At 42.1% G+C, this 26,010-nt stretch overlaps 1 protein-coding gene and 1 long non-coding RNA gene across 3 annotated transcripts in view; one reads left to right on the forward strand and one right to left on the reverse strand.

Annotated features, from left to right (window-relative positions):
* BBOX1 (gamma-butyrobetaine hydroxylase 1) overlaps nucleotides 1–26,010 on the forward strand; it is a 39,501-nt gene that overhangs the window by 11,342 nt on the left and 2,149 nt on the right. For both annotated transcript variants that reach the window (XM_083751766.1, XM_083751767.1), the window contains exons 2-6: nucleotides 4,158–4,629; nucleotides 5,106–5,220; nucleotides 14,137–14,335; nucleotides 20,777–20,882; nucleotides 25,469–25,665. In XM_083751766.1, coding sequence (XP_083607892.1) covers nucleotides 4,231–4,629; nucleotides 5,106–5,220; nucleotides 14,137–14,335; nucleotides 20,777–20,882; nucleotides 25,469–25,665 — 1,016 coding nt within the window. In that variant the 5' untranslated portion in view covers nucleotides 4,158–4,230. The remainder of the gene's footprint in view (nucleotides 1–4,157; nucleotides 4,630–5,105; nucleotides 5,221–14,136; nucleotides 14,336–20,776; nucleotides 20,883–25,468; nucleotides 25,666–26,010) is intronic.
* On the reverse strand, nucleotides 18,779–20,753 carry LOC310851283. Its single transcript, XR_014567686.1, has 2 exons — nucleotides 19,112–20,753; nucleotides 18,779–18,919 (listed from the first exon to the last, which is right to left on the reverse strand). It is a non-coding gene; the product is annotated as an uncharacterized lncRNA (long non-coding RNA).

Consider the following 26,010-nt stretch of genomic DNA (forward strand, 5'->3'; position numbering starts at 1 on the left):
CTTCCTTCCCCAACAAGCACTCTGTGAGGTGAGTGGGGCTGAGAGACTTCAAAGAAGTGTGACTGGCCCAAGGTTACCCAGCAGCTGCATGTGGAGGAGTGGGGAAGTGATCCTGGTTCACCAGATTACGAATCTACCGCTCTTAACCACTACACCACGCTGGAGAATTAAATGTGTTGGTTTATTTGAAACTGCCATTAGTTGAAACTACTTCTTGTGTCTGGTGTAGATTAATTTTGTTCTGAGCATTTGCTTTGCATCAAATAGACAAGGAAGGTGGGAGGAGCATTAATTGCTTGCCCCACTTAAAAGGATTTGAATTTTTGTGCAACGATTTGAAGCAGGATTATGGTAAAGTATGAAAATATGTACTTGCGGTCTGCTTCAAATGTAACTATCTAAGCATCAGTGAATATTTTAAGAATTTATAGCCTAGTAAACATGCAATATAAAATTCCGTCACAAATTATCTTCTTGCTGTGTGATGAGCCATTCTTCAGCTGGAATAAATCAATGGTTTTCCTTTGATGTTCACTCCGCCCAGTTTCAGTGGAAGACACAATAGAAATGTGGTCCAGAGAGCTGGATTTTATTCCTTTTCGCAGCTGCAAAAATGTCAATATTTTTTGGACTAGTTACATGTACAAGGATGCTCCTGCCTTGGTATTTCTGCCACAAATAAAAAGCTGAAACGTGGTATACTCCTAGGTCCAAGTCTACTGCAAAGGTCTGGAAACAAAGCATTTTAAAGACTTTTGCTTGGAAACGCGGCCCTTCAAGCCTCGCTATCAGGCCCTTGGGACTCTTCCCCCGGCTTTGTCTCTTCAGCCACACCCCCTCTTCCCATGCCACACCCTTCATTGTCCTTGCTTTGCACTCTTATTGAGTGGTTGTTTTGTTTGTTTTGTTTTGTGTTTTGTTTTGTTTTGTGTGGCTGATATGTGACCTAGAATTCTGACAATGCCTCTTGGTTCCCTGGATGGAGGATAGAAAGTGCCATGTAGGTGTATGGAAACTAGCCTACTGTACAACGATAAAATTTACATTCATTGCTCCACCTCCTTTAGTCTCTGGCTACCCAGCTTTGGCATGTGTCCACCCAGAAGGGAATGTGACATTCAAGCTGAAAACGTTTCCTCACCCCCGCAGTAGAAGTTGGGATTCTTCGGTCACTACAAACTGAAGCACAGAGGTGCGAAACGTGAAAGTAGAGAGGGCCTGGGAGGTTGGAGAAGCAGCATACAGGGATCCCAAGAGGCTAAAAGAAGGAAGGGAAAATAGGCAGTTATACTGGGAAACACAAGTGGAGCAGAGAAGGCAAAGGCCTGGAGAAAAGAGGCACAGATGGAACAGAATTGGTTTGGCAAGGCTGAGTGAAAAGGTGGGTTTTGGGGTATTGCCCAGGACCTAAGGACATGCAAGGCACTATGCTGCTGTGAAAAGGTAGCTGAGGGTCTTAGACAATGGCCCTGATCCAGTGAACCCCTTGTGCACACACAAAATGTCCCCTACAACCACAAGATGGTTGTTGTTTTGGTATTGTGAAAAGGTATTTTCTCCATTAGGAACATAGGTAGCTGCCATGTTCTATCTTGCTCAGGCCACAAAAAGTTGAAGATGACTGGACTGAGCTGGCTTAGGGTTTCACATGGGAACAACAGCAAAAAGAATCAGCCAGGTGCAATGCTTCATCCCAGGGAGAGCACAGATATTAGCGCATACTTTCCCTGTTATGGAACGATGTGGGTAAACAACATGCCACGTACATGCAGTCAGCAGTTCTCTTTTGCGGCTTGCAGTGATAAGCATGAAAAATTAAAGTTATTGGCTCCGACAGGCTGCATGACCATGAGGCCAATAGGAATGTACATTTATTATGTTTTCAGATCTCATCATTCTTAAGCTTTTCTCTCTTCCCCGCCCCATCCTTTAGTTTTGGCAGCTCCTGGTCACCCCAGCTAACTGGGGTAAGGGGATACTGGAAAGTTCAACCTTGTGATTTTTCCAGGAAAAAATGGTTCTTCCTTTGAACCTTAGACAGACTAGCATTATAAATGTGTGTTCCCCCATCTGTTATTAATTGAGAAACCAGCAGCAAGAGAGAGTTGCCAGCCATCTGGAAAACTATGGGCCTGACTGGTTTTGAGGCTTTTGCTGCTGCCACTGCAATCCCCCAGTTGTAGGGTGAGAGGAGTGAAAGTTGGTTTCCTTGCCCTGTTTTCCATTCATTTCCCCCCTCAGTATAGGTATTGCTATTGTTTTTGTCAGAACAAAAAAAAATCCTTCCAGTAGCACCTTAAAGACCAACTAAGTTAGTTCTTGGTATGAGCTTTCGTGTGCATGCACACGAAAGCTCATACCAAGAACTAACTTAGTTGGTCTTTAAGGTGCTACTGGAAGGAATTTTTTTTTTTTTGTTTTGACTATGGCAGACCAACACGGCTGCCTGTCTGTAACTGTTTTTGTCAGGGGAGTCTCTGAAGCAGCAGTGATGTGCGTAGCTCTGTGCTACTGCATGCCATGTGTGTTTGTTGTCTCCTAGTCTGGGCTACTCTATTGAAAAATGCACGGAGATGCCCAGATGGTCAGCTCCTTCCCTTGCCAGCCACAGGTGCCTGAAGTAGGCAGCAGCTGCTACAGTTGCCAGGTTGGGGATGAGAGCATCCTTTGTGCATGTCTGCATCTGCATGGTCCTTGTCTATGTGCATATGAAAGGGGGAGGAAGAGTGTGCATGTTTTGACTACCTGTTCATCCGTATGGAAGGACATGTGTACAAGGGGATTGTTTTCTGGATGCTTAATATATTGACTATAATAATAGTAGCATAATTGTAATATACTATAATAATATAGTATGTGGTTACGTTGTGGTGTTGCAAGGAAAAACTTAAGTGGACATTCTTATCCCAGTCTGCATCTGAATTGGAATTGGAATTGGAATTGTTTTGATGTGTGTGTTTTATTGTTGACGTTTTTGTTGCTAATCACTTTGGGATGTTTCATGGGAAGTGATTCATAAATGAGATGAAATAAATGAATATATAAAGTCGATTGTGACCACTTCTTGAGCGAATCCATGCTTTTAAACCATTTCATAAGGCAGTCTGCGCCAACCTGGTTCCCCTCCAGCTGTTGTAGACTCCAGCTGTGCTGGCTGGAGCTGTTGGGAGTTGTAGCCTTCTGCAGATGGAGGTCAGCAGGCCAGCAGAGGCTGTCATAAGGGATGGCTGAAATGGCATGTTCACCGTGACCCTGGCCACAAGCACTTGGATGATGCTTCATGAGATTGGATCGCTTTCGCATCTCAAAAATGAATCTGTCTGTGTATCTGTAAACTCACAGAAGCACTATTAATTGTGGCTTTGCAAGTGGGTGAATTTAACTTCCGTAATGGTGTTAGGAGTGAAAGCACCTATACACAAATGTGTTGCTGGTTAAGAATTCCTCTGAGCAGCAATAGGAGGAATTCATTGTTGTACTAAGCCTATATTGATCAATCAGAGCAAACATTTCAGATTATCTCCCTTCTCTTACCCCTGTGTGTTACTCCCCATGAGTTCTCTCCACCCCACACCCTAAGACAATTTCAGGGGCACAGGAGGAAGAGAGGAAAGAAAGCCCATTGTGCAAGTGGAAGTCCTAGAATAGGGCTTTGGCTGACATGCCTCATTAGTTGAATCTCACCCACTATAAACAGCCTTGTTTTCTAAGATTCAAATGCAGTATCTGTAGATCTGTGAGAGAAAAGTGGTTGCAACAGATCGTTGAGGGACCCACACTTGCCAGATGTGTCAACTGATCCAATATTACGGGCATGGAGAGGAACCAATGGGTGCAAGTTATTTCTTTTGGAACAGCCAATAATATTTCCTTTAAAATTGTTTGGGATTGCAACATCTGCTGCTCTCCAAAACCACGGTTCTGTCAGACTTTTTGTATTGGGGTCCAAATTTTGAGGCATACAGTACAAAGCTAAAACTTTTTTCTTTCTCCCCCCCCCCAAAAAAACCCACTTGATCAGAACTTCAAGGGGGTTGGGGGAAATGGAGACATTATGTGCCAGAATGAAAGGGTGACAGGGACCAGAAGTAACATTCTTTTGAACAGAATCCCTTTTCTTCCTTCTTGCCTTTCATCAGTATGCTTTATTCTTACAGCACTGACCTGGAGAGAGATTTCACAGGGTGAAAAGGCCTTTCTGTACTGAAGATCAAACAAGGAAAAGGAAAGATGTGGACTTCAATCGCTAAATACTTGTTAAGAACCAAAGTCCACCAAGACTGTTCTCGAACTCTGCTGCAAGCACAAAAAGGCAAGCACAGCCATCAAAAACATTTCTCCCTGAGCAGGAGGCATTGGCAGCATTCAATGCCGGGGACAACGCAGACGGCTCAGGCCTTCAACACGAGTGCAGCGATCCATAAAGTGGAAGCTCTGGAGGCAAATCAGTTTATCTGTGTCCACTGGGAAGATGGGAGCAAGAGCCTTTACCCTTCTGTGTGGCTGCGAGACAATTGCCAGTGCCCCGAGTGCTTCTTGCATTCTGCTAAAGCACGCAAACTGCTTCTTGAAAATCTGGATGTCAATGTTGGGGCCAAGAATGTCACTTTGGCACAGAGGGAGAAAAAGGTAATGTGTGTGTGTGTGTGTGTGTGTGTGTGTGTGTGTGTGAGAGAGAGAGAGAGAGAGAGAGAGAAGCTGTTTTCATATAATATATTAATCTCCATATGTAGAACCATTTTGTTGCAGTGATTTAATGCTGCTTACCTGGGAATAAGCATCACTGAACACAGTGGGACTTAGTTTTGAATAAGCATGCATAGCATTGCACTATACAAACTCTTCAGAGTGAAAGAGGTTATTAGGCCGCAATCCTAAGCACACTTACTAGGGAGAAAGGCCTGCTAAATTAATGGAACCACCTTCCAATTAAACATGTGTAGGATTGCACACACATAACAAGACCACATGCCAGTTGCTTTCATTATGAGTTAGAAGTCCAATCCAACAAAACAAAGAAGAAAAAACAGCAAAGCAAATAAAATGCTTCTTGGATTATTCTGGTCTGCTTTCAATGTATGTCTCTCTCTGTTTTGTGGACTAAGGTATGCATTGTATGGCCAGATGACCACACCAGTGAATTTGAGGCTGAATGGTTGAAGAAGAGATGTTTTTCTGAACAAGCAAGAGCAAAAATGCAGGAAGAATTATTTCTATCAGGTAGAGATTTGTACCATTTCTGTAGTAAATGCACTAAGGGAACCCCATTCTCAATTGATCTGGAATCCATTTTTAATAACAACAGAATTTTATATATCAGTGATAAAGGGCTTCACATATTTTATCTAACTTGATCATTCCTCCTATCTTTTTCACCTAGTATTTAACCAAGGGACTGCATTGTGCACTTTATTATACACAAAGAGTTGGCTAGGATGTCATCATTATATGAATGTAACACGATTTATATATTACTTAATCAACGAAAACCTCTAGACAGACTACATAAAATAGTGTTAGTACTGGAAATAAGCAAATTTCTCAGAAAAGTGCAAGGCTGCTGCTCTGGGCAGCATGCACACACATTACACAGAATTATGCTCCAATTAGTAAACAGATCCCATGCTGTTATTTGGAGGCAGTTCTGCATTCTTGTTTTGCTCAATCCTCAAAAGATGGGGGTGGGGAGGACTCAGAGAAAATACATAACACAGGAGCTATTTTGTTCCCCAGGCAGAGCTGTTCACAATTCAGAAATCTGGATTTCTCCTGAAAGAGATGAAGAAAACTGCTCATAAATGTTTTAATTGAATAATATAAACAGCCTCTGTTAGCCTGTGCATTAGCACAATGTTCTTGAAATGAGTTCCAGGAAAGGAAATCGTTGCTGAAAGGGATCAGCTTTTTGGAATTTTGTTCTGACTTTATACACAGATGGAAGCTTGAATTATGTAGTTCAAGGGAGATTATTTTTTAATTTTTTTGTAAGATGGAGAGAACCAAACACTTCTTGTCTCTTGGGAGTCATGGGGCCCTTCCTCTCCAGCCTTAAAACACTGAATTTTGTCCGCTTACATAAACATAGAAATAAAGTTACAGTATATTGTGTCTAGGGACGCGGGTGGCGCTGTGGGTAAAAGCCTCAGCGCCTAGGGCTTGCCGATCGAAAGGTCAGCGGTTCGAATCCCCGCAGCGGGGTGCGCTCCCGTTGCTCGGTCCCAGCACCTGCCAACCTAGCAGTTCGAAAGCACCCTCGGGTGCAAGTAGATAAATAGGGACCGCTTTCTAGCGGGAAGGTAAACGGCGTTTCCGTGTGCAGCTCTGGCTCGCCAGAGCAGCGATGTCACGCTGGCCACGTGACCCGGAAGTGTCTTCGGACAGCGCTGGCCCCTGGCCTCTTGAGTGAGATGGGCGCACAACCCCAGAGTCTGGCAAGACTGGCCCATACGGGCAGGGGTACCTTTACCTTTTTATATTGTGTCTATACCATCTGTACTGCATACATATGATACTCGGACAATGTAAAGGCATCTAAAAAGATAATAGAGTGGGAGAATCAAATGTCTGAATGCACTCCTCATATGAAAAACTCCCAATACATTCTCTTTTTTTAATGGTTAGACTACTGGGTAAAAGAGTTTTTCTGCTTAATATGCTAGTCTTTGCATGTCTACTTCAATCAATATCAAGCTGATAGTGTCCAGAGGGGAAAACCTTGATATTATCAGTCCATCTAATGAATGACACATTCTTGAGAAATGTGAAAAGCTGTTATAGCTCATTGATAAGTCTATGGTCCATGCAGTCTCCTGGAAAGTGTGTGTTCCTTTTCTTCATAGCACATAGATCTGTTTTTCATCAGCAGTGGTAAAAAATAATTTTGAAGGCATGAATGAGCACTATTGGACTTCCTTCTGAAATCTAAGCTATTAAAGTTTCCTGCAAATTGTATGAAAAATAAACAGGTTTTTCCCCACTGCAACAATTTGAAGGCTGCTTTGGATGTGAGAAGTAAGCTTGTCAGAGCATTCCTGGCCTGTCTTTTTAGCATTTCTGAGCAACTCCATTGCCACATTTTGTAACCTTCAACCCTGAGCTACAGTAGCAAAGTGGAAATTCTACTGATTGTGGTTAAGTAGTGGAAACAATATATGTACCATGATGAAATGGTAGAATAATGAATAATGTGAATGGGGTGGTTTACCAGCAGGGAACGCTGGCATGGAACACAGTCCCTGTTTAGAGCTGCTGCTTAATAGATTTTCAAGCTGCAGCTACTCTTGATTTTTTTTTTTTTTTAATGGAATAATGTGCTCTCTTCATTGAAGGAAGGAAAATTGTTGAGATCAAATTCCACAGGCTGATGGATAGACAGGTCTGTTTGAGTATGGGAGAGGGTAATAATCAGGATTAGAATAGCAATCTTTTTTTTGGGGGGGGGGGTTAAAAAGCAAAGTGTAAGCTGAGTTGACACAGCCCTTGGGTGGTATACAATGCCAGTCATTAGATGCTTCATAAGTTAACAGAAACAAAAATTATCAGAACAATAATAAGTGGTGACTGCATATTTATGTGACACTATTTTCCACTTGTTATGCAAATCTGCAGAACAAAGCTAACATAATTGTGTGTTTCTTTGCGAATGTAAACCATATTCCAGAAATCTTTCTTGGTGACAGATGATGGAATGCCCTTTTAGAGTATGAGATATGCTTTATATGGTGAAACTGGATAAGAGAAGGAAGACAAAAAGACAAAAAGTTTATTGAAAAATGAAGCTTATTTATTCAATATTGAAACAGTATAACACAGGATTCATTAAAGCCATACACTTTATTGAGGATATATCGTAATGTGCGTATAATGATATGTTTATCTGTTAGTTTACATTTGGTGTAAAGTTATATATTTATTTATTACCTTTCAAATGTATTTATTAACTATGCATAGGCTTACATAAGGACTTCGTTTTTTGTAAATTCTTTAATTTCATTGCAGATAATAAACTTTTTAAATATTAATGATTTGGCAACAGTTTGAAGGGTAAAGTCAAATCCAGTCTGTCATTTAGAAAAGCCCTATGGCAGAATGGTGCATAGCTAGGCACAAATGCTGTTTTTCCAGCATTTAAGCATTTTAGAAAACACTTTATTGTTACATCTCATATAGTGTTCTGTGGGATAAAGCTATTCTTTTGGACAGCCAGTTATTTCAACATTTTAGGGAAAGGCAGGTTGTACATACTGCTTTGACCTGGTATTTGCTGAGTTATTTTCAATAAAAGTGTTTGTAAATCTGAAAGATAATCATCTTTAACACTTTCCATGCTGGTTGGTGAATTTCCATTCTCTAGAAGAATATCTGCAGAATTCTTATGTTCCTATGAACCCTGTCAGCCACTCAGGTGCTATCATGACTTTCTGTTGCATTCAGCCTGTATCTATGGAATTGGTTAACATTTGTCATTTGCCAGATTTTGAAGCACTTGGCCCATTGAGGCATGCTATTGAGACATTTTGTTTAGGCTAGCTACAATGGATGTTTATGTGAGCTGCGTTTTTTATTCTTCTCTGCTGTTGGAAAATAGCTGCAGATTCAACTATTATGATTTTTATTGTTGGTGATGTTTGTTCAAGATGTGCACCCATTTAGCAGCCTCCAGTCATCACTCTTCTGCTTTAATCTGGAAGTGGAATTGTAAGTCTGTTTCCTGACTTCTAACACTTTGCAGCCAAATGGACAGTCCCGTTTCTCCAGCCCCAACTGTTGTTGCTTTTTTGGAGGGGATGATATAATTTTGTTGTACAATCTTCTTTCAATGTGCTTTCTGTGATGGTTATGCCTGCACTGCCATTGGGGGTGGGGCAGAAAATACAAAAATACAGCAGTATCTGAAGCAGATACAAAAATAATGCTATTTCGAAAAGGAAGGATTAAAGGTTCCTCAAGAGGAAAAACAGTTAACTGAGAAGCAAATGGCCAGAGGAATCAATACAGGCCAGAATGACAATGCAAAAGGTCATCAACACTTGGGATCATACAGTTAAAAAATGAAGTTGGATTTTCTGAAGTCTGGAAAAATGGAGGAGAAACACATGCAGATTCCCTGTTAAAAATGAGTGAACAAAGCCTGGTATATCACAGTCAGTGCTCAGTGTGGAAGCCTTTCAGTCACCAGTCAAGAAAACTATGCCCCCTTTTATAGAAACATTCTAAGCAATAATACATGAGTGTTAGAAATGCCATAATGGACATAATGATGTAACCTTCCCTCATTTCCAGGTAGTAATTTTTCATTTTGTAGAGCGCTTGCAAACAAAGAATGGCTAAGAAAATGAATACAACTTTACCTAAGAGTGGTGGTGGTAATAGTAGTAAGGTGAAGTGTTGAAAGAGCTGTCTGTGCCATATAGCCAGGCCTGCCATCTTAACTAGCCTGCTACCCTCGGGTGCAGAAAATGGAAGCTAACCTGTTGTCGGTGTTAAAGTAATATTCAGCTACCAGTTGTCAGCTTCCGTACATGGATTAGAAGAAGAGGCCATCTTGTCCTTCACCTCAAGCCACAAAATGTATTGGGCTGGCCCCTTGTCAGTAGTAGAGAGGACTACAGATCTAAGCCTAACCAACTCTCCTTGTTACAATGGCTTTGTGGAAGAGACTTTGATCCAGTTAAGACTCCATCTCATGGAAGGAGAAAGGAGGTGATTTTCACTCATTCCTCTTTTCCCTGTAGCCACACACGCTCTTCTGGAGGGTCCTCAAGTGCTCTGGAGTAAGTCTTCCAGCAACTGTAGGGAGAAGGTGGAATCTATGAAAATAATTTCCCGTCCCACCAGCGGAAGCATCCCACTGAAAGGGGTTCTGCTCCTGGGACCTCAGGAGCCAAATCAAATAAATAAGGGAAGACAAGAAAAACTGGAAAATAAAGCATACAGTGGAACCCATCAATTTTCACAGGACTTATGCATCAGGCAAACACATTTATCTTTTATTGGATTTGCTTTGTAATTTAATTATTACTGTCAGAGTGGCTTAATCTGTGAAGCAACTTTCCGTTCCCCTCATGAAGAGCCATTCTTTGTTTATAATGTAGCAACCACGGTTTATTGAGTCCAGCACTAAGCAAAATGTGTGTTCGAGCAGATTTGCTAAGGAATTTAATAAGGTGTGATTACATTTCTCCTCAAGGACCACACTGTGTTTTCTTCATTTTAGGAATATTTTGGGGGGAATTCAGCAACTTGTCAGTCATGTCACAGCTTCTTAGAAACACAAAGTCAGATAGAAAGATGGTTTGTGTGGATGGTTTACATTAGGATGTGTGTGTTGTGTTTCTTGGACTCTCCCTCTAACAGGCTTAAGCCAGAGGAATCAGACATGCTAGCTGTGGTTGGAAAGTGCAAACCTTGCAAATGGAGAAAATTGTTCTTACTACTTGCAGTCGTCGGCTCGGGGCAGCTTTTGCTGACTACACTGAGATGCATAACTGCCACAAGAAACAGCATGTGAAATAAATAACCAAGTTAACGTTAAAATCTTGAGTACCCACCACTTTTAAGTTTATGGTGGGCTCAAACAATGCCTGCAGAGTTATTGCTGCTGGTCTGTTTTCCCAAACAGAACTTGGATTTAATAGCTACGTTTAATAATTGAACTGGAGACCATTTTCTTCTGCCACAGCATTTGTAGATTTAGGAATGTTCTGCAGAAAATGTCCAGCCACGTAGTTCAGCTGTGGATTTTCCACTTGTCTGTAGGTTGTCTTCTGAACATGCAAGCAGGGCAGAGAACTGGATTGAGGTTCCAAGGAGGTGGTTTGAGTGCATTGAGGGCTGTTGCGTCTGAGTTTGGGGAAGATCCCAGGGCAGGCAAAGGGCTGAGAGAAGGTCCCTTGCCCCCAGAGCTTAGGAGTCAACTCCTAGGGGCCAAGGTCCCTTTGCCCCCCCCCCCATAAAATATTTGAGCCCTCCTACCCAAGTTGATGGATTTTGCCATTCAAATGGTATGTGTGCACCACATCTTGCGATTGATTGTGCAGGGCAGGCCTTACCTGCCCCTCCTCATATTTTATTCAAGTTGGCGCTCCTGCCCCAGAGCAAGGGGTAGGAGCTGGAGTAGGGAGTGGGAGGAGCCATTCACAGTAGGTTACGAACCACCACTCTGAGTTCTCACAAACTGTAACTTCTCAGTATCAGTTGGAATGTTAAATGATGTCTTTCCTTGTTGTTCAGTTGAAGGAACTCACAGAATATCCTTAATTATTTAATCTTATTTGGCTTGGCAAGAGGAGAGTGATGATAACAAGCAGATAATATTCCACAAGGTGTTCGTATGTGCAGTGCAAACTCTGCTTTTTACCAGGGGATAATTATTTTGTGATTAGAAAGGTTCTACTTTTAAGCAATTTTAATCAGATGGTTCTTAGAGCCTTCCATTAGCTTTTCCACATGGCAGCTTGGAATAGCTACAGTGGTGCCCCGCAAGACGAACGCCTCGCAAGACGAAAAACCCGCTAGACGAAAGGGTTTTTCTGTTTTGGAGGCGCTTCGCAAAACGAATTTCCCTATGGGGTTGCTTCACAAGACGAAAAAATCTTGCGTCCCCCAGCGGTTTTTTTTTTGCTTTTTTTGCCCTTTTCCTAAGCCGCTAAGCCGCTTACAGCTGTTCCGCTGATAAGCCGCTTAACAGCTGATCGCTGGAAGCCGCTTGACAGCTCTAGCACTAATCCGCTAAGCTGTCAATGGGCTTGCTTCGCAAGACGAAAAAACCGCTAGACGAAGAGAATCGCGGAACGGATTAATTTCATCTAGCGAGGCACCACTGTATTTCAAAAGTGACAGCCATTGTCATTTAAGGATTTTTTCTTTTCTTTCTTAATCCAGGGTAGTTTCCTACATCCTGGAAACACATTTTTTTCATTGTGGATCATCTTTTCAGTGACCAGCTCTGAGATGATCCTTTGGGAAATTTCCATGAATAGTGGGGTTGTTTTAATTAATTTCCTTTTCCTTAGTCTTTCATCTGCTTCAACTAGTTTAACTCAATAATATTTTTTTACTTTTACAAGAAGCAGAAGACACCATTTTCATCCTTATTATTTTGCACGATATGACAGGGCAAGTGTTCATAAGCCTGGTTATGTGCCACACTCCCTGCCTGATACATATTCAGTAATTGCAAAAGAGAGGTCTATATGCATTCTGATGTATGCTCATAGAGCTTTTCCATGTGCGTGGGGGATCCTGGGCCAATCAGCATTTGCCCTGGGGACAGCCATAATAGTTAAATTAAATGGTCTTGAAAGACCTACATTGGCTCCCAGTACATTTCCAAGCACAATTCAGAGTGCAGGTGCTGACCTTTTAAGCCCTAAACAACCTCAGCCCAGTATACCTGAAGGAGCATCTCCACCCCCATCATCCTCCCTGGACATTGAAGTCCAGTGCCTTCAGGAGGTTCCCTCACTGTGAGAAGCGAAGTTACAGGGAACCAGGCAGAGGGCCTTTTTGGTAGTGGCGCCTGCCCTGTGGAAGGCCCTCCCATCGTTTAGAAGACATCTGAAGGCAGCCCTGTTTAGGGAAGTTTTTAATGACTGATGTTTTAATGTATTTTTAATTTTTGTTGGAAGCAGCCCAGAGTGGCTGGGGACAGATGGATGGAATATAACATTCATGTATAAAGAAGGAGGTGGGAGTGCAAGTCAGGGGAATGAATCGCTCACCTCATACTTTCCCTCCAGTCTGCCATGCAAGCCTTTTCTTCCCAGTCAAGATCAGTTCTGGTATCAGAGGTGTTTGGGCTTGACAAACCATGAGGAGACTGCACAACGGGAGTGGGGAGAGTCCATGTGCTTTGATTTCGCTGTAAATGGAGAATGGCTTAATCTTCACCCAATGCGTGACTAAAGCAACTATAACTGCCCTGCCATGTCTTAATTTTTCCTTCATTTCTCCTGAAGACCAGTAGGAAATATGTTTTCCCTGTCATAATCTATCTGCTTAGCAATCAAGTAATTGGCAAAGGATGCTTAGCAAGTTTCCTTGGCTACCTGAATTTATTATAGAGAAAAATTTCCAATGAAGTCAAGTCATTTGGGTGGTCTGTATGTACTTATGTGCTGGCACACCCACACACATTGTGCTCATAATTAGCTTGTTTGCTTCTCTTGGGTCTGTGTATCTTTGCTTGCATTGTGCTAAGGCTCTTTTCTTCCATTCGTGATCCAGTAGCAGTTTTAGACCATCTGATGGTAAACCAAGAATTCCAGGGGAAATCTTGAATCATCACATGCATCACTGAAAGTAAAGTAGACAATAATAATAACCCTGGGAAAGTGCATGGCTTTTGCTCCATGTGAGCATAGAAAGAGCATTTCTTGATCAGGTGAAGGGTCCATTTTTAATCCAGCATCCTTTCTGCAACAGTGACAATTCAAATGCTTTGGGGTGCATATAGGCAGAGCATGAAGACAGGCTCTTTGAGCCCCTGCATTCTCCGTGCTCCAGTAACAGTGGCTGAACCTGGAGCATCTTGCCTCTTAACTTAGTGCTTGAAAACCTTCAACTTGCAAACATCTGAGACAAGATAGATTTGGAGTGCTGTGCACACAAAGAAAAAATATCTTCAGCTAGACTGGATAGGTTTTAGTTGGGTGGGTTCATAAAGCAAGAGGCAAATGGCTTGTTAGAATTGCTTTTAAAGCTTGTGTCTGTTTATACAATAGGCAGCATTCTGTACACACTGTAAAAGAGCAAAGTCCTTTCCTGGGAAATGTCCCAGGGGTTACTTTTTGAATTTAGTATCCCCCTATACATTAACAAGGAGGAACGTTTTCCCCTTTGGCAGACGCAGATGCCCTTCAGAAGCCGTACAAAAAAAGATTGGCTGCATTGTTTTCATGTAAGGCTAACAAAATGCTACAACGGCACTGTGAGGGGTTGAAAGAGTCCTCTTTTAAGTGGAGTTGTTCAGCTCTGTGTGTCCTGATGATAGACTCCAGTTTGTAACGCTGAAATAAGTAGATCTTATTAATACTTCTCATTAATTAGTACTTATTATTACTACTTCTCATTAACAATGTAATAATCATTAATACTTCTTTGTGTATTCCCCTTTTCTTAATATGGCTTCTACAGAACGTCAATACTGGGGTTCTGATCTGCAGCTGCCAACTCTGGCCTTTGAAGAGGTCTTGCACAGTGATGAAAGTGCATACAAGTGGCTGGTCACCCTTAAAAGGACAGGGATCGTGCTCTTAACGGGAGCTGCCAGCAGACAGGGAGAGCTGCTTAAACTTGGGCAACGTATTGGATTCCTTCGCCTCACATTTTATGGGTAAGTTAAAGCTTTTACATATGCTTGCTCTTGTCAAATTTATGACCCATATTGCTGCTTGACATCACTCCAGGGGTGGGAGTAGAGAGATATTAATTTTTTCTTTTACTATCAATTCAGCATTTTCTTTGCATTAGTGATAGTTATGCAGCCAGATAAATTTATGTGGTGCAAAAGCTTTCCAGCCAGTTGTTTCAAGTATACAATACACTGGCACAGAATGAGTTTGCATTAATTTTTCTCCATAGTGATAGAATCAGTGGTACAAGATTCTAGCAAGATACTTTACAGAGATGATGGAAATGCAAGGTTTTGCATCCTAGTTTCTGTTGTGTACTGTTTTCCCCCATTCTATCATCTAATCACAAAACATTCAACCCGGTTAGAATGATAAAATTACACACATTTATAGCAGTTACAGAAATTCAGGGAAATTTATGCAGCAAATCAATGAAATCCTTATTTAAGAGAAGGCCGTTTAGGCCGTAAGGTTACCAAATCTTTTTTCAATGAATCCGGGGACACTTTTCAACTTCAGTAGGAATGATAGGATTTTGTCAGGGGACTGATTTGTAAATTCAGGGACTGTCCCCAGGAAACGGGGATGTCTGGTAACCTTAGTTTAGGGGCCCATTTAAAGGCCTGCAAAGATAAGGCATTACAAATTTCAGCTGAAATATAGTCTCACAGTCTTGGGGACACCACTGAGAAAGGTCCTGTCCCTTTTGCCTACCAACCTGATTGCACTTACCCAAGTGGGGACATACAAGCAGGGCCTTGAAGATTGAACTTAGAGTGCAGGTAGATGTGTCCTTCAGGTAACCTGGTCCCAAACTGTTTAGGGCTTTAAAGTTCAGCACAGTGCTTTAAATGGGGCCTGGTCCTGAACTGAACCAGCAACTAGTGCAGTTAGTTGGCAGGAAGATTCATGGACAATCAAAGAAACATTTAAACATTTCAGTGTGGTATAGTATAGTATAGTATAGTATAGTATAGTATAGTATAGTATAGTATAGTATAGTATAGTATAGTATAGTAATGTTTTTTATGTGTATATACAACCAGAAAGTATCCATGCCTCTCTTCAATAGCATTGGCTATTCTATAGTTCTCCATGTTGTATTGTTATGATCAGGGATTTTCAATTTTGACAAATATGAAAGATCAGAAAAGAGAAAGGCTTCTTTTTATTGGTGAGGAGATGAGATTTTGTCTCACATTAGACCTAATATAAATGAGATTACCTGGCAAAAGCAAGCTCACACCTCTCGTTGAGTTTGTATACATACTTAAGGTACACATGTAAGAGACACATGTATAATTATAGTTTGCAGATAATTCATGTAGCTGAATTTATACTTTCGGGATGTCCCATGATCATATTCTAACATAGCTGTGTTCTATGATATAAATCAAGCACTGCTAGAAGTTACTTATTTTTGTTTTCCAATCTATATCTTATCAAGAAATTCAGTGGTCGTGAGCAAATTTTTATTCTGAAAATGGCCCAGAGAGAAAAGTTTGTGAAACACTGTCCTAAGCTGAAAGCTCTCTGTCACACTAGAAAGTGATTGGCATGAAAATGTTATCATTTAGACATTCATAATTCAGACTTGTGGATCCCTAACAGTCTCAACCATTTGGCCTTCTGACCCTAGGCCAGGAATGGGGAACATTTGGCCCTCCAAATGTTGCTGAACTGCAGTTCCCATCTGCCACAGTTACCATGGCCAATGGCCCAGGAGGATGGGAGTTGTAGTTCAGTAATATCTGGAAGGCGATAGGTTCTCTGCAGCTGCCCTAGCCTATTCAGTTGTCATGGTCTACTTTTTGCCAATCTACAGGCCCTTGTAAGATAGATAAGAAAGGCGTCAAACCATCCTCCCTGAGGAAAGCATTCTACAAACGAGGAGCCACTGCCGCAAAGCCCCATTCTCAGGTTGCCACCCTCCAGGCCTTTTGTGGAGTAGGTACATGAAGAAGGACCTCAGATGATGATCGCAGAGTTACGCTTGCATTAAAAGTTGCACAAATCCTAAGGCAAATCCTGTTGCAACACAATCGCTTCTACAACCATCATTAATATCTACAGTTCTGATGATTGATTCTCTCTGATGACTTGTAAATGGGGTGGAGGGAAGCAGAGGAGAAAAGGCATGCCACATTTGAATGTTACCATCTGTAATTTTGCCATTTCTGTTAGTTAAAGATTTTACTATTTTAGACACAAAATCCAGAACATCGGGGAGAGGGAGCCAAAGAATACCTTTCATGTTTTTCGCCTCTTGGATAATAACAATTCCAGCTAAACATCTCTTTTATTTTTAGCATCTCCTTTTGAGAGTTAACAGTGTGATAAACAACAAATGTCTCTCCCTTCTATGGATGAAGCTATTTAAAATAAACAGAAGAAAGAAAAATACTCCTAAGGCTTGGCTAGAAGAGTCACATTCCTTCCAGAAGCAGCAATGATTTGCTTCCCCCAATAATGTTTTTGTACAAGGCCACATGAATACTGTATTGGTGTATGCAGGGTTGGCTAAGCATAGTATGGTGTGGATGGAGGAAATAGGGCCATCCAACTCTGATGCTGAGAATAGTGGAGGAGATCCTTCTCTCTCATTAGTGCGTCGCTTGCTAATGAAGAGAGAGGAAGTAAATGTTTCAGCCAAGTACTAAGAGAATGACTGAAGGAAAACAAAACCTTCGTCTTGCTAGGCTGAAATTATCTGGTCGCTGACAACAACAAATAAAATTTGGGATGTTGCCATTTCCAGAATGTATGAAAAAAGAACAGATAATTAGTCCCAGTGGCCCACTAAACAAACATTGACAATGGATATGCACTCTTCTATGGCACATCCCTCCCTGGAAAAGACCCTGATGCTGGGAAGGATGGAGGGCACAAGGAGAAGGGGACGACAGAGGACCAGATGGTTGGACAGTGTTCTCGAAGCTACGAACATGAGTTTGACTAAACTGCGGGAGGCAGTGGAAGAGAGAAGTGCCTGGCGTGCTCTGGTCCATGGGGTCACGAAGAGTCAGACATGACTAAATAACTAAACAAAAACAACAATCCACTGTGCAGTTGCTAATCTATAAATTGCATATTTAATTAGGCTGGCAAATTTGTAGAAAGGGAAAGTTTAGCACAGCCAAATTTCAACGTGGATCAAATGAACTGTCTTTTTAAAAAATAAAAAAGTCAAAGGGGGGAAATTAAATAATTATTTTAAAACATACCCTCCCGATCCGTGGAATTGTAGTTAAATTTTACAAGCACTTTAGATACAAGTAATTGTTAGGCCAGAGAACTTGAGTCCCAGACACATGATGAAATCAGAGGCCTGTGTGGATAATAAAAGCTGGTTCTTGGAGATGACTTTGCCCCTTTGCGCCAAAGAAAAGGGACAGAGATAGAAGCCAAACTGTGAAATGTTGCCTTTATAGCCTAGCAGACCCGTGGACAACTTTTGCACAGTGGCAGTGCTCCTGTTGCAATTCACCTTTTTTCAGGCCAACACCAGTTGAAGACCTGTGTTTGATAGCATGCTTAAGCAAAACCCAAGATTTGGATTCCTAAATTTCAAAAATCAAAACAAGTTGCTATACAATAAATCATACTTGCAAGGAAGATCTGGCTGATCATCTTTAGACAAGAAAAAACAGACTCACAGATACAAAAATAAACTATGATGTATTCTGGAAGCACAATGATACAAATAGGGCTAGAAAAGGATCTAGGAGTCTTGGTTGACCACAAACTTGACATGAGCCAAAAGTGTGACGCGGCAGCTAAAAAAGCCAATGCAATTCTGGGCTGCATCAATAGGAGTATAGTATCTAGATCAAGGGAAGTAATAGTGCCACTGTATTCTGCTCTGGTCAGACCTCAGCTGGAGTACTGTGTCCAGTTCTGGGCACCACAGTTCAAGAAGGACACTGACAAACTGGAACGTGTCCAGAGGAGGGCAACCAAAATGGTCAAAGGCCTGGAAACGATGCCTTATGAGGAACAGCTAAGGGAGCTGGGCATGTTTAGCCTGGAGAAGAGGAGGTTAAGGGGTGATATGATAGCCATGTTCAAATATATAAAAGGATGTCACATAGAGGAGGGAGAAAGGTTGTTTTCTGCTGCTCCAGAGAAGCAGACACGGAGCAATGGTTCCAAACTACAATAAAAAAGATTCCACCTAAACATTAGGAAGAACTTCCTGACAGTAAGAGCTTTTTGACAGTGGAATTTGCTGCCAAGGAGTGTGGTGAAGTCTCCTTCTTTGGAGGTCTTTAAGCAGAGGCTTGACAACCATATGTCAGGAGTGCTCTGATGGTGTTTCCTGCTTGGCAGGGGGTTGGACTCGATGGCCCTTGTGGTCTCTTCCAACTCTATGATTCTATGATTCTAGGGCAATAAACAAAGCATATCTGTGGGTCTTTCTGCTATTTGTATTTTTTTTTAACATATGGGACACATTATATATTGCACTTTGTCATTGGTCATCTTGAGAGCCAGTTGATTCTGTGCAGAAGAGGGTGAAAGTACAATAAGTGATGCATTCATGTACCTTCTTGTTGGAGCTACTCCTGTAAGATAGAAAAATAATCATCATCATCTGTTGCTCACAAAGAGAGACAGAGAGAGATCATATGACACTACTAGATGACTTTAAATGATCCTGACTTACAGCACGCAAGATAAGTAGCATTATGGTACAGAAAAAGCAACTGCCTTGGAAGAAAATATCCCCCATATTTACATCTTGGTGTTTCACCCACCACGAACCAGCATTATTCAGCCCTCTAAAATGGAGTTTTCCTTTCTCCTTGGGTTCTCCAACCTCTTCCTTCAACTCCTGTATCCTCCATTACTTCATTCCTCTTTTCTTCAAGCATCTTTACTTTGGGTTCCTTGCCTCTTAGTTACAGCTTCCTCTGTTAGTCTTCCAAGTTTGTACTGGGCTGCATTTGATTTTGTATCCCCCAGCATGGGTGTAATGTTCCACTGCATTAATCGCACGGGATGCAAGCAGATTAAACAAAACAAAAGAAAGCTATCACCCTCTTTAAATAGCTTTCCTCAGAAGCAACCAAGTCACAAGGGTTAAATTTCTTGGGAACCAGTGAATTGTTTTGGAGCCTTTTTAATTAAAGAGGCCAAACATACCATCAAGCCCAGATGACATAATACAAATTGAGCAGGGTGGAAATGTGGTTGAGGTTGTCATATTTCAGAATTGAGCTCACACTCTTGAGTACATAATGTACCATACAATCATATGGCATTCCCCATGACATTTAAATAGTCTTGTGACTACCATTCACATCTTTCTAGAATTTCTGCTTGCAGATTTTAGGTCTGACTCAAATCCTTGAACACATAACAACAGATAAATAATAACAGATAAATATTTAGTTGAGGTGTGATATAAAATAAACATTCTCTCTGTTTTCAGTGGGCAATGTCTTGAATATTGGTTCTACACCAAATATATGTTAAATATTTCCTTTTAAATTATTTTCATGAGCTACGACATGGGTTGCATATATTGACAGGCACTTCCTAAACAATGTCTGATCTATGTATTATGCTTTTGATATTGACAGGATTCCACCACCCAAAGTTTATTTGATCCAGAGAATGTGGTTTTTAGTCTTGGTCTCTGCTTCATATTTTGGCTGCATTGCAATGTGTTGCCGTCTTCTATGTTCCCTTGTATTTAAACCATTTCACCCTGTATAATCTGTCCCTGTTGCCAGCAAAGGCGCTCTTTCTTGTTCATGTTAGTTCACTAATCTTGGGAAATGCAGAGGGAAATAGGGAGCATTAGTTGTGCAGCCTGCTCTTAACTTCGAAGGGGAACGAATGAGATGTGTATATAGCTCAATATTTATTATTGGCGCATTTGTTTTATCTTGAAAGGCAAGTTTTGTAAAGAAGTCCTTTGATGCCCCAAGCAATATCAAAACTTAAATTTCACTGAAAAATGCAGGGCATCTAGACACTCCAAGTGAGCGCTTATAATGCTTAGAAAAGTTTTGGTGTTTAGACAATCAATTGATTAGATTGATCAAACAGTTTTAACCACTTAATGAAAATGAATTTATAAGTACTTCCAGAAACAGCATATCGACAAGTGTGATGTTAAAAAGTATTCCCTTCTATGCAAGAGAGACTGAGGAATGTCTCTTCTAACCATGACATTAAATGCGTAAATGCAAATGGGAGCTGCTGAGGAAGTGGTAATTATCAAGATTATAGCTAGCAGGGAAGAGAGCTTTAACCCTTTCCCCTCTTGTCCTGGTTGTTCTAAAATAGTCATCTCATAAAAATGATGACTCACATTTTATGACCCGCCAATTTTTTTAAGTAGCCAGATTTACAGGTAGATTATTACATTTTTCTACAACCACTCTGTTTTTCCTTTCTTGTTCATTATAAAGGCCCACATGGCAAGTTCAAGACAAAGCGGATGCGAACAATGTGGCTTACACAACTGAGAAGCTGAGTTTTCATACTGATTACCCTGTTCTTCAGTTTCCACCTGGGGTAAGAGGAAGCAATGTTCTTACATGCAGTGTTGCTGTCTAGTGAGGCAAGGAGAAAACCATCTTATCTGAAACCTGTGTTTGTCCATGTTTTTTATTTACTTTTCTACCTATCATTATCTTGTATGCTCAGGCAGAATTCAGTTGTTGAAAAGATCACTTAGCTATTGATCAAGCTGCTACTCCCTTATTCTCAGTGACCAAAGTTTATTTCCAGATGCTATTCTATCCCACCAGTTCGTCATACAACCTGTCACCCATTATGTTATTCTTTCTGGATTCAGCTTCAGTTGGGTCTCAACAATCTACAAGAGGGGCAGACAGCATGAGGCTCCCAGATGTTGAGGGACTAAAACTCTTAGCATCCCTGAGCATTGGCCATTTTTGCTGGGCTTATGAAAACTGTAGTCCACCAGCATCTGGAGGTCACTATGTTGGCTACCCATGAGAACCTCAGAAAACAGAAGTTTAGATTCTAAAAAAAAATATGATTCAGCTTTGTATTATTGGTGTTTTGATGCCATAGTGGGTGGTAGATCTTACAAACTGCGAGAGATGGGGAGACATCTGTAAATAAAATGAGGACAGTATTAATTGCACAACAGCAACAACTACAAGATCTTTTCAACAGCTGAATCTTCATATGGTCTAAGCCAGTAGTCCTGTATCTATGTTGGAACAGGATTGAGAAGAAAATGGAGCTCTGTGACCGTTATCAGAGAAGTTTTCAGAGGAACAAGCACCTACATCACTGAACACCGCTTTCCCACTAGGAAAAAGTGAGAGATCTTTAAAGTGGTCTCACGTGACCTTAACCAGGTCCTACAGCCAGCGGCGTAGCGTGGGTTGTCAGCACCCGGGGCAAGGCAAGTAATTTGCGCCCCCTAACCCGGGGCAAGGCAAGTAACTTGCGCCCCCTACCCCCTAACCATGGTCATTAATACTGACGGCTCTACTCTGGGGCAAACTCCGTGGTGACTGCTGCCCTCCGTGGTGTTGTTTTTGCAATTAAAGGACCCCTGCCTCAAATAAAGCATCTTGGGGATTGGGGACTGGGATTTGCCAAGGGAGCTGGGAATTGCAGTTCAGTGGCGGGTCAGGGGGAGAGGGTCCCTTCCGCGTCTGGGTGCCGCGGGCCCCTTTGCGCCAAGACGCACGTCTTTGGGCGTCGCGGCGCAGCCTTCTCGGTCTCCCTCCCCGGCCCGGCTAGCCCCGACACGGCTTCTTTCTGGCGCGGGGAGGGGGCGCCTCTGGGGCCAGTGCGTCGGCCGGCCTCCGGGGCGGGTGGGCGGTCTTGGCGCGCAGGCACTAGAGCGCAGGTGGCTCCGGCTGGGCGCTTCATTTGCCGCCGGTGGCGCGTTTGGTGGGCTGCGCGCGTCCAGACAGCGACCCGAGCCTGGGCGGCATGGCGCTTGGTGCCGGAGCCTCCGCCTGCAGCACCCCGTCGGGAGACAAGGCCGGAAGGAGCCTCGAGCCGGCTGTCGGACGCGGCTGAAGCAGCCAGGGCGGCATGGCAGGCAGCGGCTCCTCGGCGACTCCGGAGGCAGCGAGCGCGCCCCCCCCCGAAGTTGCGCCCAGTGCGGCCGGCCCCCCTTGCACCCCCCACGCTACGCCACTGCCTACAGCCACATGCCAACTGCATACAATCAACATCCAACAGAGTCTTATAATCCCCTGTTGATTGTCAATAAGTCTGTAGAAGTGCAAATTGAAAAGTGTGAATACACCTTCTGGTAGAGCTTATACTAATTCCATTAAGTTCTCTGGTTAGAGACCAGTGTTCCCCAAACTTGGGTCTCCAGCTGTTTTGGTACTACAATTCCCATCATCCCTGATCACTGGTCATGCTAGCTAGGGATGATTTGAGCTGTAGTCCAAAAACAGCTGGAGACCCAAGTTTGGGAAACACTGGTGTAGACCAATCTTTCACAACCTGGTGTCCCCCAGGGGATCTGATGAGAGTTAAACTCCAATATGAATTTAAGAAATGCAGAAGATGTGATAAGAATGGTGGATCATCAGAGGTGCTGACGGAAGTCCAAAAAGATTGTATAAGAAGTGAAGTTTGGTTGTATTCTAATTAATATGTTAAAACTAATTTTATATATATAGAGAGAGAGAGTGTGTGTGTTTTAACTCCAAAACATCTGGACGGCACCAGGTTGTGGAAGGCTCATGTAGACAAAGCAACTCTCCTAAATCAAAGGCTACTCGGCATTCACCTGTAGCTTTGAGAAATGTGCAGTGGGGGCAGGACAGCCTTCAAATTCCCTTGCCCACAAGAAAGCATCCATTTGTCGAGAAGCAAAGGCATTTCAGTGGAGAACATGGAAAAAACATGTCTGTCCAGTGCTTGAATAACCTACTGAACTTATGACATGGTGACAAAAGCTCTGCCTTTCTGTCTGCATTAGCACAGACGGGAGATTAATGTGCAGACCACAGATGCTGTCGGAAACTTTTGCTCAAGGCCCTCAGACGATTTGTAGCAATCATGTTATTAATGAATGGAGCAGGCCAGCATCATGTGCTTCTAAAGAGGTGCCAGATCTTTCACTGCGCTACCTTGAAAATTCATTTCAATGCTGTACAAGCGGGTATGGCGTGGAAACAGAGGGGTATCCCTCATGTGAGAAGCTTAGCTCACTGTCTCATGTGCCAAGAATCACACACTGCCATATGATGTTAGCCACAATCTTTTTTCAATTCAGAAATACTTTTAGGAAACAGAAATGGTGTTTTGTTTTGTCTTTTTTTTCATTTTTGGAAGCAATCTGCCATCTACACGCTCTCTCAGTCTGCCTAATTTTACGATGCTATCTGAAATGTTGCCAAAATGTTTTGCAAAGAGTAGGAAAAAGTGACTCCAAAAATATTGTTTTCTCCCACCCCACCTTCACAACAGTCTTTTTCGGATGGTGGGCTGACACTCACCAGTGAACCCTGGGCTGCTGCAAGGTGGGCCTCAGGGCCACATCCTGCCCAGTGCCTCCTCACTTGCTTGCCCTGCCCTGCTGTACTTTGGCTTTTTGGCTGAGCCAATGCCAGCACCAGGAACTCCTTGCATACTGAGTAAAGCTAGTTGGGAAGGAGGGGAGGAAGGGAGGTCTCCCTCCTCTGAGGAGAAAGAAAGGGCCTGAGAAAGTGCTGAAGGAAATTAGAAAGTGACGTAATGTAATAGATATTAACCATTCATTGTTATTAGTAAAATAATGTTATAAATCAATAAACTGGGTATCAAAAGGAAAGAGGTAAGAAAGGAAAGCAGTTGTTATAGGGGGAAGAAGTGAATGTAAAAGGAATAGGGAGGAGGGATGAAAGAAACTTGCAGCTGGAGGAAGAATAAAGTACAAGCTGAGTGTGAAGTCAGAAGTGGAGAAGAATTTACAGAAGGTGATTACAGTGGGGTGGGCTCAGAAGGAGGAAAATATATTTTTAAAAACCTTCTTGACTTAGAGTCTCTGGATCAGCAAGTTCTGCCCAAAAGGCTGAGTCACAATATCTCGAGAGCAAAGGTCAGTTCTTGAGGAAAGCACGCCCATGGAACTCCTTGCCACAAGGAAAGCAGTAGTGAGCATGGCCACTAGGAACAATGGAAAACATAGCTCTACTTTTCCCATGTCGCTGGATGCTGCTGTGCATTCTCACAGTAGTACCTAAATGGAACTCCATTTTCCATGGCTTAACCAAACAGAGGCTCTGTTACCTCTGGACCCCTTCCTCCTATACCATGCCCCACTTTAGTAAATAATGGGGACTCCAGGAAAGCTCCAAATTTGGACAGGTCTGGGTTCTATCCCTGCTGGTTTGAAAGGATTGAAGGCATGATAGCTGACACACACAGTCTTTAGTCAGTCCTACTCCTTACTGCTACTGCCATAGTCATGGGCAGACAGCACTGATTTCCTTCCACAGTCTTGCAGATAAAGGTGATTAGTAGTCTTACCTGTAGGAACATCAAGTGAGCAGAAATCAGTGCTTAGGCAGTTTTATATTCACTTAACCCGATGTTTTACAGTATGATTAGACTTAAGAGTCTTTAATAAAGCTCCCCATAATTTTTGTCTTAGTTTTAATTAGAGTAATTGCAACTACCTGAATACAATTGCCCCCACATTTTTCAGGAGCAATTGCAAAAATCGAATCAAGCAGCTGTATAATGGCTATTGATCAGCAGGCCCTTATTAGCCAGCTTTGTTTTTGTTTTTGTGTTTGCACTGAAATGGCATCTCTCCTGCCAGGAAAGAGAGATAAAGTGATGGCATATACTTATCTGTGCATATGATGGATGATCTAGGCCTGATCCAGATTTCATTTTAAGTATTATAACCATTTGCCACTGGAGCAATACTGGTAGAAAACAGGAGTAAAGCTGTACTGAGTCAGAACCTTTATCAATTAAAAAAATATATAGTCCAGCCCATCCTGAAGGCCTAGGTTGTGTTTGCAATAGGTAAAAGCAAAGCTAATTCAGAGTTGAAATGATTTTTTAAAATAAAAATGTAGTCCACAACAATAAACTGATGACTATGAAAGGGGACATTTCTAGATCAGTGCCTGTTATAACGTGGCATTAATTTGTTACAGATTCAGTTACTCCATTGTATAAAACAGACTTCTACTGGGGGAGAAAGTGAAGTTGTGGATGGATTTCATGTAGCAAACAAGCTTAAGGAGCAAAACCCTCAAGCCTTCCAAATCCTGACTTCCACCTACGTGGACTTCACAGATATTGGGGTTGATTACTGTGATTTCTCCATGCAGTCCAAGCAAAAAATTATAGAGTAAGTAACAAAGAAGCATCTGATTATACCGTACCAATATCATCCTGTACTGATGGCACTGCCTAGCAGTTTAATCTTGAATTACAGGCAACAGCTATCATTTTGCACCATTTCAGTAACAAAAAGTGAGCTTGCCATCTTGTGGACAAGAAAAAAACAACAGCTTTTTCAAAAAAAGTATTAGATGTATTAAGTTGTAATATACTTTGGTGGGGAGAGTTGTGGGGGGGGGGAGGATAAATTTATCTTTATATCTTTAATTCTGCTTTTTGTTACCATAACCCTTAGCAAAGAACTGCTGCTATGGGAGCCTTATAAGATGAAACAATTTCAAATAATTACAAA

Source organism: Podarcis gaigeae (genome assembly GCF_964106915.1).
Source record: "Podarcis gaigeae genome assembly, chromosome: 1".
NCBI lineage: Eukaryota > Metazoa > Chordata > Lepidosauria > Squamata > Lacertidae > Podarcis > Podarcis gaigeae.